The sequence below is a fragment of the Arachis ipaensis genome, chromosome B10, assembly GCF_059453495.1.
Source record: "Arachis ipaensis isolate K30076 ecotype BB chromosome B10, ASM5945349v1, whole genome shotgun sequence".
NCBI classification, from domain to species: Eukaryota; Viridiplantae; Streptophyta; class Magnoliopsida; order Fabales; family Fabaceae; genus Arachis; species Arachis ipaensis.
Window position 1 is genome coordinate 20,282,170 of NC_142435.1, and position 23,818 is coordinate 20,305,987.

Genomic DNA, 23,818 nt, shown 5'->3' on the forward strand with positions numbered 1-23,818 from the left:
CATGTTGTTCAAGATGGTCATTGTTTACCTAGCATTCCCCATTTACAATTAGCTTCTTATATTTTTTTATTTTTTTATTGGATCTCTACATTACTTTTAATTTAATTTTATAATTAGATTTTTTGTGTGTCAAAAATATTAAAATTAATAGAATATTCTTCTCAAAAAATATGTAGTTAAAGATCTAATTATTTTTTAATTATTGGTACCTTCAATTTGTAAAAAAATTTTCTGTTAACTCTAACATTTTTTACACTAGCAAAAACCTAATTACAAAACTAAAAGATTTGTTGAAATCCAATCATCCAATTAAAAAGAAAAAATATATATAGGAACCTAGTTATAAATTTAGTGAAACTATTATGACTAACATAATAATTAAACAAAAAATAAACTTTAAAAAAATTTTAAATTTCCTAATGGAAATTTTTTTTACATAATCAAAGCCTACCTTTCAAATTAAAGTTGACAATTTTGAAACAAAAATACTATTACTGCTTGTACCTTTTGGTTGGGATGAGTTTGTAAATTTCAAAGACTCTGACTTGAATTGTATCCACACCAGGTCGGGAAGCCAATCTGTGAAGACACTTCGAAACTTAAGTCAGTCGTGCACTTAGAAAGATTGAAGTGTTTCTGTTCTCTGTTTCTAGAGTCTCCTTTTTCCTATCTTATACCTTTCCTAAGTATCCACTAGGCATTTATTGCTCCGAATATATACTTTGTCTTAGTAAAATTTTCCATTTTACCAATTTAATGTTGTCTTTTATTATTATGTTATCCATGTTCTTTGCATAAGGTTGGTAATGTACGAACTCATATAATCGGATTCTCAATATTCATTCTTGTTTAGAACAGTGCCCCAACTAGGATTTTTTAACTTACGACTTTGTCAAGCGAACCTGAATTTTAATGGACCAGGCCCAATTGAAGTTTTTGAATTTTTAAGCGCCAAAAAATTTAGGATACCTTTTCAGTTTCATCAAGCATTTTCAACTTTTCTAATTTTCGAACTGTTAGCTTTAATTCGCAATCCTTTCTCTCTTCATCAATCAATGTCACATTTATTTTTACTAGAAAGAACTTCACTTCTACTTCACCTTCCATTTTTAACTTCTCTCTTTGAGAATCATCTTCTTTTATCGAAGAAAAATTCCATCCTCTTTTTGTTTTTCCAAAGTTCGTGAGTGCTTGAAACTCCCTTTCCATCTTCTTTTCTTTGTGTGGCTGCCAATTTTATCCAGGTAAAAAATTTATCCCTTCTTATTTCTTTTTTCATGCTTTGTTGCTTTGGATTTTTTTGGGAATAATTTATGGAACTTTTGTATTTCTTATTACCTCTGCATTTACATAACTTAGTTCATAATAAGGTCTTTTTTGTGTCAAAAAAATTAAAATTAAATATTCCTCTAAAAAAATATATAACTAAAGATCGAATTAGTTTTTTAATTATGTATACCTTCAATTTGTGAATAAATATTCTATTAACTCTAATATTTTTTACATTGACAAAGACCTAATTACTAAACTAAAAGCATTGTTAGAATCCAATCATCCAATTAAATATATATATATATATATATATAAAGACCTAATTATAAATTTGATGAAACTATTGAGACCAATAAAATAATTAAATAAAAAATAAACTAAGAAAAAAGTGAATTTCCTAATAAAAATTTTCTTACATAATCAATGTCTACCTTTCAAATTAAACTTGACAATTTTAAAACATACAATACTATTGCATTGGTAACCCCAAAAAGGAAAGAAAGCAGAAAAAAGACGATAAATCTATGAATATAAGATGGAAAAAAATAAATAATAAAAAAATTTTATCCGTATCTCAAAATATAATAAAAGAGTAAAATACTATTTTAATCTTTAAAATTTAGGCTAAATTTTAATTTTATTCCTAACGTTTTAAACATTTTATTTTTGTCCCAAAATGTTTTAAACATATTCAATGTAGTTCTATCATTAAATTTGACACTAACAATTAACAGAATGAGTGACGTGGATGTTAATAATATTACTAGTTAAGTCATATATTTTTTTATGTGTTAAAAAAAATATAACTAAAACCTTCTTATAATACTTCTTCTATTTAATTTCTTTTTTTTTACCAAACCCCAAATTCAAACAAACTATCACTTTTTTCAAAATCAAAGAAAAATTTTTTATAATAGTCATAGTTGGTGGATCGATTTTACTTACATACTGAAATCAGATGCTATTGAATCTTTAATATGTGAATTGTTTGTATCAAATTTAATAATAGGACAATATTAAATTTGTTAAAACTTTTTTAGGATTGAAATAAGACGTTTAAACATTTTTAAAATTAAAATAAAATGTTTAAAACGTTAAAAATCAAATTAAGATTCTATCTAAAGCGAACTTTGGAGGATCAAAATATTACTTTACTCTATAATAAAATTAACACAGCCAGCATAACAACTAAGAAGTGATGAATGCGTGACAAGCCGAACTTGTTAATTTTCTGTGTCGGATGGATCTGTGGAAAGATCTATAGTCATAACTAGAAATGCTAAAAGAATGAAGATAAAACTACGCATATTTGAATCACTAAAACTTGTTTGATAGAAATCTATAGAAGACAATAATTAATGTTCCAAAAATCCTAAAGTCCTCTAGAAGCTTTGTCACATGTATCTCACACAGCAACTTGTACATAAAAATATGTGTGCTGTTGGATTTCCTTAACTTCGTCTTATTGACTTATTGTATTAGTAACTGATTCCATTTAGGAGCCTAACATTAGAAGACCAGTGATATTTTGATAAAGACTAAACAATTGATTTGGTCTCTAAATGATTATAATATTGACGATTTTATCCTTTAAAAGATACACATATAATCTTTGCAAATATAAATAATGTTTGACAAAATGTCTTAGATATTTATTCTATTTATTATTTTAAAATATTTTATCAAATATTATTTATTGGAAAAAGACTATTGGCATATTTATTTTTTAAAAAAACTAAATTGTCAAAGACAGAGAATGAAGTCAATAAACATCTATGATTGCTGAATTTGGAATGAAAAATGCAACCCAAAAAAGGAAAAAATTGGGGTGAGAGAGGCTCGAACTCTCGACCTCAGGATCACTCTAAGCTATGAGACCTACGCGCTAGCCAACTGCGCCACCACCCCAGGATGTTTGAGTTTGATAATGTTATGAATATCATAACGTGTTAGAGTGTTTAACACAAGAAACTATCGAAAAACTAAATAATTGAAGTTTTCTATATGTACTTCAATACTTGTAATTCATATATTTTTGGATAAAAAATCTGAAAATTTATATTAGTGATATTCTTAACCAATATCTTAAAGGAATTTTTTTGGGACAAAAAAAAGAGAAAGAAAAATCATAATATTAAATTATAAAGGACCATGAACGAAAGGTTAGCTAAGCTATCACAAAGGAGTTTTTTTTGGTGAATAGAAAAAAACGACTGAAAGTGGGCCTCTCGGGTAGTACCTAAAGAACATTTTGACTTTGATTCAGAGAAAAAAAACTAGACCCTGTTACAAAAATATGACAAAAAAAGTAGACCCAAATCATGTATACATTTTGAGTAAAGTACACTTTGGTCTCTTGAGATTTGCCGAAAGTCTGAAACTACACAAAACTCCTATAGTTGACCAACATATACGATGAGACGCAACCCACTGTACCATTACTACCCCTCTTAGCAACGTTAGAACCAGACGGTGTTAAAATTTTGAGAAGTCTCATTCCTATTTTTAATTTTTTTTTTCGGTGACATTTAATTTTTTGGGAGGGCTATGATATGGATGTGAATAAAGTAATAAACATCCATATATATGGATTTTCGGCAGCTAGTTTACCATGTTGGAAGGGAATGGCACATGTTTAGTTTTATTTGTCTAAAAATTAAATTAGATTATTTACCCAAAAAAAAGTTCGATTACTGTCCATGTTTATACTAATGAGGTGTTTGTGATTTTTTTTTTCATTGGCAGTTGGCACACCTACAAAGTTTTTTTTTTTTTTGGTGGACTTCGGACTCATTGAGTCATTGGTTGTATTATAAATTTCTTCATTGAATTGTTTCTTTTTTTTTTTTGTTATTTGCGGGTTTTTCTAACTTGATTTTTCTCTTTTTGTACTATAAAAAAAGATTGCTAATCTGAACTTAGGGATGTCAATGGGGCAGGGCGGGGGCGGGGGATGCCTCCCTGCTCCCCATCCCCGCCCTCAGATTTGCTCCTCATTTCCGCCCCATTCCCCGCCGTAGGGGAATATTGCTCCCCATCTCCATTTCCTACGGGGCCCCATTCTCCGCGGGGACTCCATTCCCTATCTACATAATAGTTCTAACTAATTATTAATTTCCATATGAATAGAGCTGCAAGTATCTATCTTATACAAAAACTGCAAGATTTTATACAAAAAGTCTAAATGATACGATGGTGACTTCTCTCGAAATAACACAATAGGGGGACGCAACGACGAGTCAAAGGACAAAGCAGTGGACAAGGTAAGAGATGTGGCAACAGACAGGAGAATGGACACGACGGCAGAGTTATGAAAAAGAACGCCGCAAATAGAAATTACGACGCGGTAAGGGTGATGGCACGGTGAGGTGTGACGATTCGGTGAGAAGGGTGACGAGCTGCAGAGAGGTTAGATGGAGTATGGACAGCCTCAGGGATCTTTGAATTGAAGAAGGGTTATGCAAATAAAGATTAGGAGTTTTGGGTTTCTATATATGTGTGTGTGAAAAATGACTAAAAAACACATATGAGAAATAAACTATTAAGGATAATTTAAGGAATTCATAAATTTCGGGGAATAGCGGAGACGGGGCGGGGATCCCCACTCGGGTCCCCGCGCCTGCTTCGGGGGAATTTTGTCCCCCATCCCCATCCCCGCGGAAAAAATTCCCCACAATCGAATCCCCATTCGAGACAGTCCCCGCAGGGATCCCCGCGTCTCAGGAAATTTTGTCATCCCTATCTGAACTATTATAAAATATGGTTTTAAAAGACATAGTATAAAATATGGTTTTAAAAAAATATAGAAAAGGCAAAATATATTTGTTCCATTTTTTTTAAAATTGCGCCGCTCTTTTCCTTTGTCTTTTCTTTTTTCACATAATTTAGACAAAATTTATATTATTTTAAAATATTTTTTTAAAAAAAAGTTATGTATAGCAAATTAATATAAATTTATAAAATTTGGAATTTATGTAACTGAAATACTACACAATTACTTTCTTACTTGAAATCCGTAACAAATCCGAAGTTAGTACTCTACTTTTTTTCTAATACTAAGCAGGCGAGTAGTTTTTTTTTTTTCTTTCTTTTAAATTTTGTTTTATTTAATTACATCGTAAAACTAATGTGTCAAACTAGTTAAGCTAAAGTAATGTGATAAATTAATTATGCTAACTAGGTTTTAATAATATTAATGCAATTATTATTAACAATCGCAAATTCAGAATTCATGATAAAAATAGTAGATACAAAAATTACAAAAATAAATACAATAATCAAAGAGAGACAGAGAAGAACTTACAAGAAGCTGCGACGACGATGGGCTCACAGCGATGGCGACTGACAAAGACATTGCAACGACGAGTCTATGGAAGAAAAAGAACTTACATGCAGATTCACAAATCACAATATGAGTATGAGAATGAGAGAGAGAGAGAAAGAGAGAGAGGGAGGGAGGGAGGGAGAGAGGGAGAGAGAGAGAGAGAGAAACTTACATGAAGAGGATGGCGCGGCGGCGGGCTCGATGGAAGAAGAAGAAGCTCTGCTCTCAGGCGGAGGATGGCGGGTTTTCTCAGGCGTCAGAAAAGAAGAAGCTCTCCTAATCTGCTCTTTTTATCTCTCCGTGACTGTGACTCCGTCTCTGATATCTACTCTCACACGTTGGAGAAGAAGAAGAAGCAGCCTCACTCTGAACTCTGATTCTCTGAAAGTTTGGGATTAATTTTTTAGATAAAATGTAAGCGAAAATTTGAGTGAAATGAAGGACATGGAAACAAACGCGGGTGAGATTTTTTGTTAATAAAAATCAATAGTAATTTCGTTAATTTTAGTTAAATCAAAATCAACACTCTAGCTATCTATTTTATATTATAAAATATCCCATTTATTTACTTTTGAAAAGCGATCTTCATCGCCTAAATTTCTCGACAACAAAAACTGTCGATATTATAATTATTAAAATAAATAACTAGTTCGCCGATTTTAAAGAAAGAAATCTCAAATCACCACTTCGTCAGCAATGTGACGATAATATTAAAACGTTAGAAGATTGTCAAAATAATAAACGACATGGTCGTCAATTTTAATATTTTATTTCTACTTATTTCTTTTTCATTTTATTGACGATAAGCCGTCAAAAAAGATCGACAAAAAAATCTGACCGTCGATTTTTGGCATCGATAATTATATTATTTTTTGTAGTGTTTTCCTTGAGATGTGAGCCATCAAACTATTCCAACAATTTTTAAATACTGTTGATAGGTGTGTACATGGGTTGGGTGAAGTTAGGTTCGCTTTGACCCAGACCCGATCCTAAATAATGACCGGATATATTTTTGAAATCTTTACTCGGCCCTAAACCCGGTAAAATGTTACTACTTTTGGGTCACACTAAAACCAGGTATAAATCGATAAAATGTGGGTCTTGATAAACTTTGGGTTTGTTTGGGCGCCATTCTCGAAAAAAGATCTTCTTTTAAATAATATTTTCTTAAAAGATCTTTTACAAAAGTAAAAGTGATTTTATATTTAGATATCTAGTGTAAAAAGATGTTTTTATCTATCATTTATGTTTGGATAAAATAAATAAGATAAAAATACTTGTTTGTTCATTTATTATGTGAAAAATATTTTTTTTAAGGAAAAAAATATGTAAATTGTAGCTCCTCAAAAAAGATGTGTTTTATATTTCATTCTAGTGCTTTTACTTTTATTATTAGAAATTTGCCAAAGATACTAAAAAATTAAAAAAAAATTTTATTAATTTTTATCGATTTTTGAATTTGAATTTGTCCATGAATTTTAATTTAATGCTTCTTTGATCTATTGTCTAATTCAACAAGTATGATTAAAAATAAAACAATAAGCTTATAATAAATATAACATAATATTAGAATTAAATTAAAATATATATACTTTTTTTAGTCTCTTTAGGGTGCACATGAGTCGGGTAAAGTCGGATTTACATTGACCCAAATCTGACCTTAAATAATGATCAATTTATTTTTGAGATTCTTATCTGATCCTAAATCTAATAAAATTACACCAAATTAACCTAAAAAATATTTAAAATCGGACCGAATTTTCAAGACATATAGGACCATGTACATCCCTAATCCCTAGCTGTAAATATGCACTTCAAGTTTCCTTTCCTTAAACGAAAATGTTTCCAAAGACTTCTTAATGGAACTTCCGCACTTCTTTCTAAACGGCTGATAGGCTCCTAACAACATCAGGAGAACCAGAATTCCATGCTTTATGGACAATGTAATAGAAATAGAGATGAGTAGTAGTTAAAGTTCTTACATTTTCAAACATATATTTTTTTTTTTTTTGAAATTTTCTTTAGCAATATACAAGTAAAAAGTCTATTCAATCAATTTATATTTTTACTTATTGAAAGTGTAATTTGATTTTGTTGGGTATATGATTATGAGAAGATGACAAAATCTTATATTTATGTAGTGGTTTCAAGGCACGATTAGATCGCTTTCTTTAGAGAGATATTTGTCCCCACACTTAGTTGCTATAGGGTTGATGACAATACTCTCCCAGGATACAATGAAACCTAAGAATTTCTTAATTAGCAATAGTAAGAAATTTTTAACTCTCTTGAACAAAGAAAATCTTTTAATGATTGAGTAAATTGTACACTTAGTGCTGCATTTTTGAAATAGTGGACAAGGACTTATTTATACATATTGCACGTAGCAATTATGATTAGTTACGTATACAAATGGTTGTGTCTTTTCTATTGCCAATAGATACAATGTTTTGAACATATATAACTCTTAAAGAGTTGTGTCCCTTTAGCCAATAGACACAATGTTTTGAACACACACAATCCTTAAAAGGTTGTGTTCTTTCAACCAAATGGTACTAAACGGTTAGTAACCGTTTATTAATATTAATAATATTAATAATAATATCAATAATATTAATAATATTAATTAATCAAATTTGTAAATACCCTTCAATCCCCCACTATTTACAAAATTTAAATGTCATACAAGTATATGCATAAAGAATGTGTCACTAAGATTAAACATTCTTTTAGTGTAAATTTTAAAGTTCTAACGAAGTAATAGGTGTCTAATCGATTAAACCTATACTCCATATGCTAGTACCAAAAATCACATACATTACTTATACCCTCCAAGTTCAAGAGTTTACAATTTTAAGCACTTATATGGCCTTGTGCTCATCCTGGTTTCATGAATATTTACGAGAATAAAACCTCTAAAATTCTCGATTAGAGCGGCACCACTCTTATATTCATATAGGTGGAATCTTTTGATAGATAATATTATCATTCCATTAAGAGTTTAAACTCACCCTCCTAATTTATTGTAAATAGCACTAAATCCTATACCTTAGTGCTCCAATTGCTAAATAACTTGTTATTACCCATTAAACCTTGAAACTAGTGGTCTACTAGAATAAGGTTGGGTTCCCATCATTTAGCAATAATAGGTTTTAATCCCATTTTATCAGTAGTTTCTTTAATTTTATCCCTTGACAAACCTTTAGTCAAAGGGTCTGCTAAATTTTCTTGAGATCTTATATAAGTAATGGTAATTACACCATCATCTATTAGTTGCCTCACAAACTCATGTCTCAAACTTATATGTCTAGACTTTCCATTATAAACCTTGTTATATGCTCGAGACATGGTTGATTCACTATCACAGAAGATTGAAATGGCTGTCGTCTGCTGTGGCCACAGCTTTATATCATATAACAAATTTCTTAACCATTCCGCTTCTTTATCTGCGGCTGATAAAGCTACAAACTCAGCCTCTATAGTAGAATGTGTAATACATGTTTGTTTCTTTGAGACCCAACTTATTGCTCCACCACCTATGGTGAAAATCCATCCTGAAGTGAATTTGTTATCACTAAGATTTGTAATCCAACTTGCGTCGGAATAACCTTCTAAAACTGCGGGATAATCACTATAATGTAATCCTAAGTTTATGGTTTTCTTGAGATAACCAAGAACTTTTGTTATAGCTTTCCAATGTTGATTGCTAGGCTTTCTTGTAAACCTTGATAATTTGCACACAGCAAATGCTATATCAGGTCTAGTACAATGCATTGCATACATTAAACTTCCTATAGCACTAGCATATTCTAATTGTGCTATAGGTCTTCCCATGTTTCCTTCTTATTTAAGATTAGGATCATACGGCGTATTGGATTCTTTAATTGTGAGATGATCAAACTTTTCCAATACCTTTTTAATATAATGAGATTGACTTAAAGTAAAGCCAACTTCATTCTTATGCACCTTTATGCCTAATATTGTATCAACTTCATTCAAATCCTTCATCTTGAATTTAGAAGTTAGATACTCCTTCGTTATACGAATTCCTTCTAAATTTGTTCCGATGATCAACATATCATCAACATATAAACAAATAATTACTCCATAATCTTTAGTAAATTTTGAGTAAATACATTTATCCGCACTATTATGTGAGAAGCCATTTGATAACACCACTGAATCAAACTTCTCATGCCATTGTTTAGGCGCTTGTTTTAGCCCATACCAAGACTTAATTAATTTGCAAACTTTCTTTTCATTTCCGGGTAGCACATAGCCTTCCGGTTGCTCCATATAAATTTCTTCATTAAGATCTCCATTTAAAAAAGCCGTTTTAACATCCATTTGATGTATATGAAGCTTATGTATGGATGCTAATGCTATAAGAGCCCTAATAGAAGTCATTCTTGCCACAGGTGCGTAGGTATCAAAATAGTCTAGACCTTCTTGTTGTCTAAACCCCTTGGCCACTAACCTTGCTTTAAAGGTTTGTAATGAACCATCAGTGTTATACTTTCTTCTAAATACCCACTTACATCCTATAGGCTTTGATCCTGGAGGCAAATCAACCAAGACCCAAGTATTGTTAGATAATATTGAGTCCATTTCATCGTTTATTGCTTCTTTCCAAAAAGTAGAATCCCTTGAAGCCATAGCCTCTTTGAACGTTTGAGGATCACCCTCTATGTTCATCACAATAGGAATCTTGTTTGTTACAGAATTCCTAGTTCCTTCTACCAAAAAGGTGATAGCCTGAGAAGAAATAAAATCTGGACCCAAGTCCTTTTCTTTTCTTACTCTCAAGCTCTTCCTTGGTTCAATCAACTCTTTGTCGTTTAGACGTTTATTATTTTGATTATTTATTTCTTGTGAAATATTAGTATCATTTTGGAGATACTCTGAATTAGAAGTTGAATCATTGATAAATTTATTTTCAATAAATTCTACTTCTCTTGATTCAACAACTACATTAGACACTAAGTCTAATATTCTATATGCTTTAGAATTTTGAGCATATCCTATAAAAGCGCCTTTTATGACTCTTGGCCCCAATTTGGTTCTCTTTTGATCAGGAACTCGATAAAAGGCTAAACACCCCCACACTTTAAGATAATTTAAATTAGGTTTCCTTCCTTTCCAAATTTCATAAGGAGAAACCTTTCTATGTCTTGATAGTATCCTATTATGGATATGACATGATGTCAATAATGCTTCACCCCACAAATTGTAAGGCAATTTTGCATTTAGTAACATTGAATTAACCATATCCACTAAGGTACGGTTTTTCCTTTCCGCCAAACCATTTTGTTGTGGAGTATATGGAGCGGAAGATTCATGCACAATACCATGTAATTCACAAAAGTGATCAAATTCATTAGAAAAATATTCTCCACCTCGATCACTACGAAAAACTTTTATTTTCTTATTATGCATATTTTCTACTTCCATTTTATATTTCTTAAACATTTCAAAAGTTTCATCTTTATTTCTAAGCAAATACACATAAGTAAATCTAGAACAATCATCAATGAAGGTTATAAAGTATCTTTTTTCTTCTCTAGTAATATTGCCATTTAGTTCACAGATATCACTATGAATCAATTCTAATAAATGTGTATTTCTTTCAACCTTAGGAAAAGATTTCTTAGTAATTTTGGATTGTATGCAAATATCACATTTCTTATTAAAATCCTTGTTACTAAGATCAATATAGTTATTCTTTTGCATATATTCAATTGATTTGTAATTTAAGTGTGCTAATCTACTATGCCATAAATCACAAGAATCAACAACATACAAGGAAACATTCACTTTATTAATACTAAGTTTAAACATGCCTTCAGTACAATATCCTTTTCCTATGAATACATCATTCTTAAGCAAGATCACTTTATCGGATTCCATTACAATTTTGAATCCTTTCTTACACAAGAGACTAACAGAAACTAAATTTTTTCTCAAATCTGGAACATGAAGTACATTTATTAAACTTAATTTCTTGCCAGATGTAAAATTTAATTCCACACTTCCTTGACCACAAACTTTGGCTGAGTTATCATTGCCCATCAAGACTTCTCTATTGTTCACTTCTTCATATGTTTTGAATTGGTTGCGATCATTGCAAACGTGAACAGTAGCCCCAGAATCTAACCACCACTCAAGTGATCTTCCTTGTGTTTCTATGTTGACTTCTGTAACCATGCCAATATGCATGTTTTGTACTTTTTCTACAACCATAGTAATTAGATCCTTCTCTTCCACTAAGTTGGTCTTTGATGCTTCCTTTTTCAGAAGTCTACATTCTTTGATATAGTGTCCTTTCTTATGACAATGATAACAATCTCTTTGTCTCTTCTTATCTTGCTTTGAATCTTTAGAGAACTTTCTTTTCTTCTTATTGATGTTATTTTCATCAATATGATTCACTTTAGAACTTTGAGAAAGATACACAGCATCACGTTTTCGAGTTTCCTCCTCTATACGTATATGCCTTAGTAATTTCTCAATTGTGAAGTCCTCACCAAGATGTAAAAGTTTCTTCCTATAACCATTCCAAGATGAAGGCAATTTTGAAATAATTGCTCCAACTTGTAATGATTCAGGGATCACCACTTGTAGATCACGAAGTCTACTTACAAGGATTTGTAATTCATGAATTTGATCCATGACAGGCATAGTATCATTCATAATAAATTCAAAATATTTCATCATGATAAACTTATCTGTTCCTTGTCGTTCGGTATTGTACTTTTCTTCCAAAGACTTCCAAATTTCTAATGGTGATTGAATTGACATGTAGAGATCATAGAGTCAGTCGGATAAAGTATTGAGAATATGACCTCGACATGCAAAAGTATCTTCATCACGTTTCTTTTTCAATTGAACAATCTTTTCTTTCTCTTCTGGTGTGAAATTTTCAGCGGCATCGGCAATTGGTGTAGTCTTTGGGTCAATTACATATGCAAGATTGAGAACTGAAAGAAGAAACATCATCTTGTCTTTTCAACGGTTGAAGTTTGTTCCATCAAAGCGATCTAATTTGACAAACTCTTGATTCATGACCTTGAACGTAGTGTTTTGATCTTGTGCCATCTTCAAGAAATATCTCTCTAAAATTGTTGGGTATATGATTATGAGAAGATGACAAAATCTTATATTTATGTAGTGGTTTCAAGGCACGATTAGATCGCTTTCTTTAGAGAAATATTTGTCCCCACACTTAGTTGCTATAGGGTTGATGACAATATTCTCCCAGGATACAATGAAACCTAAGAATTTCTTAATTAGCAATAGTAAGAAATTATCAACTCTTTTGAACAAAGAAAATCTTTTAGTGATTGAGTAAATTGTACACTTAGTACTGCATTTTTGAAATAGTGGACAAGGACTTATTTATACATATTGCACGTAGCAATTATGATTAGTTACGTATACAAATGGTTGTGTCTTTTCTATTGCCAATAGATACAATGTTTAAAACATATACAACTCTTAAAGAGTTGGTCCCTTTAGCCAATAGATACAATGTTTTAAACACACACAATTCTTAAAAAGTTGTGTTCTTTCAACCAAATAGTACTAAACAGTTAATAATCATTTATTAATATTAATAATATTAATAATAATATCAATAATATTAATAATATTAATTAATCAAATTTGTAAATACTTTCAGATTTTTTGTCCTAAAACATAGCATAATTCTCCTAATAAATCATAATTCTTGTCGGGCATCATATAATCTGCGCAACATTGTAAACCCATGAATAAAATCCATGCCAGCATAGCTCTCAAATACTTGATACTTTTACATATTATTATTTTTGTTGTCTTTAATTTTTCTCTATGTTGAAAAATTGTAACAAAGTATATATACGGAGAGACCAATGCAATTAATTTGAATTGGTCGGAATAATTAATTCATTAGTCCACTTAAATAAGTATTAATAATTTGAATCTTATCTTGTGTATGTAACAACTTATTAATTAAAAATAAATTCTTCAATGAAGTTTAGACCTGCAAAGATTAATCTTGACATGCTAAACTGGACGATATCGTTAAAAAAAAAAAAAAGAAAAAAGAAAAAGGGGAGAGGCAATGGGCAATGGCCGGTATGAGCATTATTATTTCAATGGCTGGGGTTACTGAAAATAAAGGATAGTGGCAGACATAGTAGGGTTCATGAAAATCACCCCTGACCCACTTACTCATTATATAAGATAGTGTGAGAAAACTAGGGATGACAATGCATATATAGTAGTAATGAAGTAACAACAACAACTACCACAACTAATCTCCTTGATTTGAGATGCATGACTTTTTCATAATATCAATCATTTCGGAATTATTAACTTTTTTAATAATCTTTTGATTAATGCAACTACTTGATATGGTTTTTTTTTTTTTTTTTTTTTTTTTTATAACTAAGAGATGATGTATTAGATTCAAGAGACAAATACAAATAGTTACTACTTTTTTCTTTATTATTAATTTCAATGCAAACTTTATTTATAAATTATAAGTCTATACTTTATAATAAAGAAAATGCTAGATCAACAATTACATCAGCATTTATTTTAAGAACGTATGTATAGACATAAAATAGATGTGTACTCTCTCTCTCTCTCTCTCTCTCTCTCTCTCTCTCTCTCTCTCTCTCTCTCTCTCTCTTCAAATTCACTACTTTTGGACACCCAATAGTATTCCTTTTCAAAAGTCGTTTGTGGTCTGATTTATGTTAACTCACTATTGGTTATAAATACTATTTTAACTGATAATTTCTTTAATTTTTTTATTCATCAAATACATTATTTCGTAAACAAATAATTAGCATTAATGTGATGGATGAATATAGATAATTCCAAACAAGTATACATACACCGTATTTTTCCCAAGGCTTTTCTAGGCAACAACTAATAGCTTAGCACATTTCACAGGAGAATACTATTTTTTGTATATATTTTAATATTTATTTTGTACATTTTTTATATTATAAATTATAAAAGATAAACTTTTATTTTTGTCTAACTTTTTATCAATCATTTTATTACCAAAAATAAAAAATACGAAAAATATACAAAACTATAACATTTCTCTTTTTAAAATATAATCGTATGCACACACGTATATATTATGACTTTGATCAAGCGAGATAGATAGTGACGAAGGTATTTAATTTGATCAGTAAAAAAAAAAACGAGAAGAGAAGATATGAATGAAAAACAGGATTGTATTGACAGTGAGTACAAAGAAAACCTTACATGAGTTACAATTTACAAGATAGAAGCTATTATAGAACAAATGAATAATATTAATTAACTTATTATTGAATTAGAGGAGAAATTACTAACATACTCAACTGTTTTATTAAAGATATAACCATTCGTCTATCAGTTTAAACTTTTGAGATGAGTGATTTCATGACATATATTAATACTATTATTAACAAATTCAGGATATAATTAATTATTATTATTACACTTCACATGTAATATAGAGTTATACACTAATGGACTCTTATGTCTAAACCAAAAAAAGATTTGTATATAGGTACTAATATAAATGAAAGAATCAAGAAGCCGCAAATTAAGGTAGATTACCCATTTGCCAAACACATGAAGTAGTAGACAACACGTGTATATTATATTGATGCAAATTTTTTGAGTGTCTGTGTTTCCTCTATTCACTAAAATCATATTACCGTAAGATAATGATTAAAGAAGAGATCTCATGGTGGTTCTTTCTTCTATATATATAAGTGCCAAAAAAGAAAAAAGAAAAAAACTAAAAGAAAAGTGTTTGCCTCCCGTTGACTTTTGTGACTAAAAAAGAGCAATTGGCAATTTCCATGAGTAAAAACTAGTTGCTGGGGTCATGCATCTTATTACTTTAACTTATATCCATCAACATACAGAGGAAAAGTTTCTAAAAACAAACATGTCTACTGTGCATAAATTCGATCTATCAATTGAACTTTAGGGCTGGAATGGATGTATACGATATATATGCTACCTGTCTTTCAAAAATCACAAAAAGAAAACAAATAAAATTGGTATACGTGCATACATACATACATACATTAATACATATATAATGCTCTATGTATAATAAAAATCATTCTTAAATTATATATATAATTTTTTAATTAAATAATTAACCACCAAAATAATTGAATATATCATATAGTAGAATAATTAAAATTGTAAAGAATAAATAATTAAATCTATTTATAGTAGCATATATTCTTTATGAGATATCACTAGTGATTGAATTATGATTATTTTCTTATATATACACATAACATAATAAAGAGTATTTTATTAAACTCTTTAATTTTTTAATTAATTCTTAAATTAAATTCCTTAATTGATGTGTAAGTAACAGTAACAAATATTATGAAATCGATAAAGTATCACCTAATAACTAATAAGTGCAACGGAGGTCAATGATGGTCAGAATAAGAATTTGCATTTTGCAAATAGGAAAAGTATAGGTACCAACATATTATCTGCCAACTTCTGCCAACTCTTATTTATAATTGTGTTTGATGGAAGTGTGTTCGTAGATGTGTCTAATAATTAATATATTTTAAATATATATATAAAGAGACACATCCATAAAATATATTTATAAAGACACTTCTATTAAACACAGCTATAAAAAAGATATTTTTATTAGATACATCCACGAATATACTTCCATGAAACACAATTATAAATAAGAGTTGGCAGAAGTTGGCAGATATACTGTTGGTAACGTAGCGAAACCGTTGCAAATAATGTCTCTCAAATCTCAATACTCACACTTTTCTTTTAACCGCTTTAGTTTTTAGTAAAACAAGTTTGTGAAACTTTCTCTAAATTGCACGTTGTGGCATTATTATTGATGTATAAATTTTTGTACACAAGAGAATATAATCTCTTTAAAACGATTTGCGTGTATATACTCATAATATATTTTTTTTCCATATAGGTTTGTCATTTTCTGGCATCAGGTACTTGAATCGATGCTTTTTCTCTGTAGAGGGAATGGATACAAGCAAAGAGAGAAAAAGAAAATTAATAGTGCAGCCTTTTTGGCGAGGATGCCAAAAGCTGTTCATCTTTTTGAGTTTTGGCTCAAAATTGTAGGGCAGTGTGTCTTTGAGAGCTTTTCTGAGAGGAGAGAGAGTGAGAGAAATTAAAGAGGCCCTTTTGTTGTGAGGGATATTATATTTGTTATTTTTTTTATATATTTTTTTACTAAAATTAATTAATAAAAATGAAAAAAATAACATGTTTATTTTTTATATTATAAAATAAAAATACACAAAATATAAAAAAAAAGTGGTACAAACACAATTTTTTCCTTTCTTTTTGCACATTGCATTGTCTTTGTGGTCCGAATGAAGACAGGGAGGAAGTGTGTGGGGAGAAGAAACCATCATTACATGAAAAAAAAAGTATTAGAGAAATTCTTAAACTTTTTTTTATTAAAATAAAGTAAGTTTATTTAAATGTTTTTAGCTAATTTTTTTATTATCAAATATTTTTAATAAAATAAATTTAAATTATTTAGGCTAATTATTTTTTATTTCCTTAGCATTATTGTTTTTCTATATATGACTTTAAGATTTATATAGGGTTAGAGTAGTTAAACTTATGATAGCAGGTCTATTTGTGTTTCAATGAATGAATAAATAAAGATAAATTATAGAGTAAAGATATAAGTTTATAAATTTTTTTTTATGAGATGAAATAGTACTTAAAAAATTAGGACTCATATTTTAAATAATAATAATATAATAAAAAATAACTAAAAAAATTATATTCTTTTTTTATACAATTTTAATCTGTATAGTAGAGTGTTACGTAAATAAATAAAGCAAGTGAAAGTGTTGTGTTCATTGGTATGGGCCACCATGATTCTCTAAATTGCTAAATCAAATGTATGTCAAAGGCCAGCCAAATGCCAATCAATCACACAAAACCATTCTCCCTAACAAATCTCTCAAAATCCGATGCCTAATCATTTGAGTTTTATTTAAATTTCCATAAAGTCCTTCTTAAAGTTTATAAAGAGTTAAATGTTAAAAGTCCATACCTCTTTTGTGAAAGTTACCTCCCATGGTTTTATATATGTCTAACCTTTAATCCGAATTTAAAAAAAAAAAAAAAAAAAGTAAAGGCAATACCTTCCACCTATCATGTCTCTTATCATATCATTCCAATTTTAAACCCAAAGGTGAAAATGAAAAAAGATCATGATCTAATCAATCAATGAAAGTGAAAAAAGATTACTAACTTTTGGATGAATATAATCATAATATCCCCGGTCGGCCATTTCATGCATAGCCACTTTATAACTACTTCACAAATAAATAAACTATGATTAGTTAACCATTATTCTTAATGAGTAGTGCTTGAAATCTGACATTTCCATAATTCAAATTTAATCCTATCTTTTTAAGTCAATAGTATTAGAGGTTTTTAAAATTTCTCATAGCAATTTAAATGTGCTATATATATGTACGTATAATTATAAATATGGCATAAAGATATAGTAGATATAGCTATATAGAGAGAGGGCTGCGGATTGGAACAAGTTACAATAATCATGCTTTGGTCCTTTATGGCATGATGAGTGCTCTAATGAGCATTACTATAGTTTCTTTGATAGCACACATAGACTTTTCCGCGCCACAATTAAAAAAGCCATACATTCAGCCGTTTATTATGTTAGTTACAACCACATATACAAGAAAAGAAATTGAAAAAAAAATTGTTAGGTATATTGAAAATATAAAATAATATTATATTGACTTATACACTGTGTAAATATACATGTGATCGGTAAGGATTCACTAAAAATAAATTTACATTTTTTATTTATGCATAACTTGTAAAAAAAAAATTAATGGTTGGGAGAAACCATTATCCCTCTTGTCTTGTATAAGGCTTCGCCTCTGTGGCTAAGGACTGATCTAAACTCTGATGAGGAAAATAGTGAATCATGCATCTACCTCATGTCCATTTTCACCTGGGTTTGCACCATCTAGTGAAAAGCAAACACACACATAGAAACTTAATTAACCACAGAGGAGTTGACGGTAACAACCAAAGTCCAGTGTGAGCAACAAGAAAGTGTGCGTGCAATTGTATAGCTTCTCCATCTTGCTGAAGCCAAATCTACTACTCTATATACTAGAGAATGAGAGATGAGTAACTAACTTTCAACTAACTTCTGTTATATGTTCAACTGTTGTCCTTCGGATCACCAATCTTAACGAGGTTAACAATTCCATTACAGTAAAAATAGCCCAAAAATCTATTTTGGTTGGCTAACTCAAGGATATACTTTTTATTCTCAAAGAGTCTACAAAAAAAAAAATAAATAAATAAGCACATAGTTTATTTAGACTTAATTTAGTAAAGTTTTTACTTTTTAAAAGTAGTTTATAAAAGTTAACTTTTAAAAGATAGCTTTTTAAAAATTGTAGCATTTATATTTGGTAAATCAAATTAAAAATAACTTTCAATAAACATAAGCAACAACAATTACGTTTGGTAAAATAGCTTTTAAAATTTAAAAATACTATAATAGACATAAATATAAGTATTAAATTTGAAAATTAGTTAACATATGAGATTATATTAGACTTTTAAATTTTGAAAAGTACAAGACAACTTTAAAAAGCTCTACCTTAAGTGCTTTCAAAAGTATTCCAATCTTTTAAAAGTTCTAAATACAAGCATATGATCTTTTTTATTTACCAAACACAAAATGAAGAGTTTGAACTTTTAAAAAGTACAAGCATCTCTTGAAAATGCTTTACCAAATCAAACCTTAATATATAACTTAATCAACTTAACTTCATACGCAAAAGGAGTACATATACATATTTATACTAGTAGAAGAGAAAAATCTTCATAATTTAAATAATGTGAGACTAACTCATAACACAATATAATAATATATATTAAATTAGACTATTTTAATAAATGATACAAATATAAAGATATATACTCCTACATTAACTGTGTTTTTAGTATAATATCATGAATTTGTAATTTTAAATTGATTAATAAAAAGGCAGTTTAATGATCATGATGGAGTGGTCAACAAGATGCTAGTATTAATATTTATTATAATAATTTTTTAAATTATTAATTTAAAATCTTCAATTTAATTCTGATATTATAAAATAGTTTACATTATCACCGTTATGGTTGCTCCAATATAGGTAGGAAAAAACACTAGTAAAATGCACCTATCCTCCTTCCATGAGATTTTGGTAATTATTTTATTATTTTTTGGAATGACAAAAATGAGGTTAAATTATGCAGTTTGATTATTATTATTATTATTATTATTATTATTAGAATTTCCCACATTTTCTGTCTTGGCACGGCGTAGAAGGACCGCATGTTAGACAGACCAACACAATACATATATATATATATATATATATATATATATATATATATATATCGCCGATGTCATGTTTGACTAAGATTTCAATTTTTTATCAGAGATAGAAATTCAAAAAATACTATAAAAAATTTTGGACTCAATTATTCTAGCTAAAGACATTATTAATTAAGGTCCTACTCACATGCATAGACACCAACAAACACAAAACAAATTAACAACACCATAAAAAGAAAAAGTTTTGGGGTTGACATTTTTATTAAAAGTTAACCAAGTATTTAATCATAAAAAAATATATATATAATTTTATACTATTGAATATAATTTCATATCATTAAAAGTATTAATAATGGCTAATTAATAACTATTATTTTTGTGGAGGTTGGTTACTGTATAATTCGTCTGTCAATAAATATCTGTAAGTTTTTCGTCGAAATGAGTTATACGATGACATACAATGAGAGAATAAAAAGGTGGATACCTACAAAAGATACTCCGACACTCAAGTCAGTAAGGGAATAATAAGCTTTGCAAATTGCAATAATTTGAACAATCTTCTTATTCTTTTCTTTATATCTGAAATGAAGAATAACGATTATGTCTTCAAATAATAATACTTTAAACGGAGAGTTTTTTTTTTTTTGAATGAAAGCTCGACACAACAGGTGGAGTATAGGGACCAACAGCATAGAAAAACTAATAACTAAAAACTAAATTAAATAGACCGAACAAAAGAAGCTGTAGATATCCTTTTGTTATCTCCGATATTGCCATCAACAACAGAAAGGATCAATTCCTAACCACTCCTTGTAGCTCAACGCAGACATGTTGATAATCTACTCAACTCCTTTTCAACGAAGAGTAATAACATATCTTAGCGTTTAATCCTTATTTGAGTGAGTGTTGTTGACAGCCGATCTATGATATTAGTAGCCGAATTATTATAACATATAATCGATGTATAACGATTATATTAACTATAAATCACAAAATGTGCTAGTTTTCTAACCCTGCTGGCAAGAAAAAAAAATCTCATTCCATATATGCTTCAATGTACAATTAGGAATTTTGAATTTTGATTTTAAACCACATTATATAATTCACATGCATTAAATCCATCAAATTAAAGATGAAAAAAAAAAGTCGTCTCATTCATGAGTGTAATAGAACACGCACGCGTACCACTTTGCTTTTTCTCTTTCCTGTTCGGAGATATAAGCGTATGGTGTGAAATCAAAAACGGACAAAAAGTGATGGGGAGCGAAATCAATGGCTACTGCTTCTCTTTCTTTTTTTTTTTGGTTTTATTTTTGAAACCAACATTGTTTTGCAGTACAAAATTTTCAAATACCTTAATCATTTGTTCAACTGGGATTATAGGGAACTTTTATATACATTAAAATTTTTTTCTAAAAGATTATAAGTTTAATTTGAAAAAAATTGATTCCCTAATTGGACCAAACTTGGGTGTACTTGGTTTGAATCGATTATTACTATACGTACATATGCTTAGAATGTCTAAAATCCAAAAGGAAAATCTAAGAGAAAAAAATTCTCTAAGATATATATTTTTTTGTCGTGAATGAACAAGATTCAAAGTTTTTGTCCATTTTAAATTAGTGTTTGTTTTATATATATATATTCTTTTGTGGGTGTGGGGTGGGGGAGGTTAAATGTAAGTTACTTCCTTGAAATAGCTATATATGTTCATTTAACAACTAGTCTTTTATCCATGTGTGTTTGCAATTAGTTAGTTAGGTTTTTCATCCATGAAATAAGAGTATTTATAAAGTGATGCCACTTACAAATAAGAGTTTGTTTACAAGTGACACTTACAAAGAAAAAAGTTACCTATGTTGAACTAAAGCCTTGGATAGTAAATACAAATTTCAATTACAAAGAATTTTAAACATTAAAATCATTCTTAGATATGAATTTTTTTGAGATTCTAAATTTACGTAATAAGTGTTGTAACATTGTAAAATATATTTTTCTTTTCTTTGAAAAACTTTGAACCTATTTCTATTTATTAAATTAAAGGTTCTTTTAAAAATTACAACCATCCATTAATGTACTTTTCAAAATCTCCAAGATTCAATAACTATATAAGATACACAAACCTTCTACGAAAGAAACATACAACAAAAAAAAATATAATACTATCAAGGAATTATTAGAACTTAAAACATAGAAAAAAATTATAAGATGAGATAGAGAAAATAAAACCGAAATCAAAAGGAAAAAGAGGGGTGAAGAAGAGAACGGAAGGGGGGCACATGACTATCTTAAAGAGGAAGATGGTGGTGCTAATCACGGTTCTAAAAAAAAGATTTATATGTTTTCTTTTAAGGAAAAAAAAAAAGCGTATTTACTCAAAAAATTCTGTATTTTTGCAATTAGTAGTTTAGCTATCAGTCTTTTCTCAATTATAATAAGTATTATTTAATTATTTATTATAAAATTCTGTTTTTCAGTTTTATCTTCTGTTTTTTTTATAAAATTATAAAAATAAAAAATACTAAAAATAAAAATACAAATTAAATGCACCGTTAGTCTTTTCTGATTTTTAACAAGTATTATTGAATTACTTACTAATAACCATTAAACTTGACCAAATAACATTGCTTTCCTTCATATATTTTCTTGAATTCTTTCTCAAATTCTTCTAGCTAGACAGGTTAGAGCTCTTGGATAATTGTTGATTGACTATTTACCATTTTGTTTTTTAAAATAATTAAATTAACGGCAGAATAAATGTAAAGATAATCATATCATATCATCTTGAACATGAGAGGATTCGCATCTACTATAATATAGTCTGCATTTTTTTAAAAAAAAGATAAATATTTCATTTATTTATTAATATATGGTTAAATATACATAATGATATACTTGAAAAAGACAATTAAATATTATTAGTGAGGAATGCTTTGTTGATTTAAATTATTCCGTAACCAAATTAATAAATAGTAGTTAAAATAATTGAAATCCTACTTGAGATTAAAAATAATAATAGAAAAGAGAATGCAATCTTACCACATATATAACCTTCATTTTTCATATTAAAATCTAAATTCTTTTTTAGAATCGTAGTGATGTTGAAGAAAGAAATTGATTGATATTTGATAGCCATAATGTAGAATCAGGCATAACCGTAGAGAACATTATTTTATTCAAAGATTTTATATAACTATAATAGGTGTGGTATTATATTTAGATTTTAAAAATTAAATTATAAATAAGGATATTTGTGGGATATATATTGTGATTAAAGGGTAGTTGTTTTGTGTCAACCATTTTATTAATGATAAAGATTTCAACACTTTAATTAATGCAATTATAAGATTTTTAAGCTATTAGATAACTCAATCAAATATGTATAATATTGATATAATAATAAATTAAAATTTTGTGCATTAATTTCCATGCATGCAAATAAATTGAATTCCATAGGTCATCATTATTTAGGAATACATTTTTTAATATTTAAGAAAAAATGAGATTGCGGCGGCGATCCATTCCCCCCAAATCTTGCCACCAATTACTCCTAGAATCTAAAGGAATTTTATAATTAGCGTTGTATTATAAACTATAATAAAATAAAATAAGATAAATTATAGTTGAGGACGTAAAGAAGCAGACAAAATGTCCAACCATACAAAAAAATAAAAAAATAAGAATAGAAGGTGAAGAATCAGATTCAGAAGCAAGAAATGCATACGGATTTGTTTTTGTTCAATTCAACTAACTGCTGCACATTCTATTCTAGTATTCTACATTCTCCACATCTGAACTAATAAAAACAAGAT

The 23,818-nt window shown here is 28.8% G+C and overlaps 1 protein-coding gene, 1 non-coding gene and 1 pseudogene across 2 annotated transcripts; all 3 read right to left on the reverse strand.

Moving 5' to 3' along the window:
* Positions 1–3,096: 3,096 nt before the first annotated feature.
* TRNAM-CAU (transfer RNA methionine (anticodon CAU)) lies at positions 3,097–3,180 on the reverse strand. Its single transcript is given in 2 exon segments — positions 3,097–3,132; positions 3,143–3,180. It is a non-coding gene; the product is annotated as a tRNA-Met (tRNA).
* Positions 3,181–8,728: 5,548 nt separating this feature from the next.
* LOC148579350 (secreted RxLR effector protein 161 pseudogene) lies at positions 8,729–9,430 on the reverse strand (annotated as a pseudogene).
* Positions 9,431–9,439: 9 nt separating this feature from the next.
* On the reverse strand, positions 9,440–12,274 carry LOC148579351 (uncharacterized). Its single transcript, XM_088489672.1, has 3 exons — positions 11,437–12,274; positions 9,745–10,281; positions 9,440–9,648 (listed from the first exon to the last, which is right to left on the reverse strand). Exons 1-3 carry the CDS (start codon positions 12,272–12,274, stop codon positions 9,440–9,442), a joined length of 1,584 nt encoding a protein of 527 aa, XP_088345798.1.
* Positions 12,275–23,818: the final 11,544 nt, after the last annotated feature.

Excerpts from the sequence above, each read along its gene's own strand:
- LOC148579351 (XM_088489672.1), bottom strand. The coding sequence starts at position 12,274 with ATGCCTGTCATGGATCAAATTCATGAATTACAAATCCTTGTAAGTAGA. Across the intron at positions 10,282-11,436 it reads AAAAGGATATTGTACTGAAG|AGGGTGATCCTCAAACGTTC; the intron begins GCATGTTTAAAC and ends TGATGAACATAG. Across the intron at positions 9,649-9,744 it reads AAATGGCTTCTCACATAATA|AAGGAATTCGTATAACGAAG; the intron begins GTGCGGATAAAT and ends GAACAAATTTAG.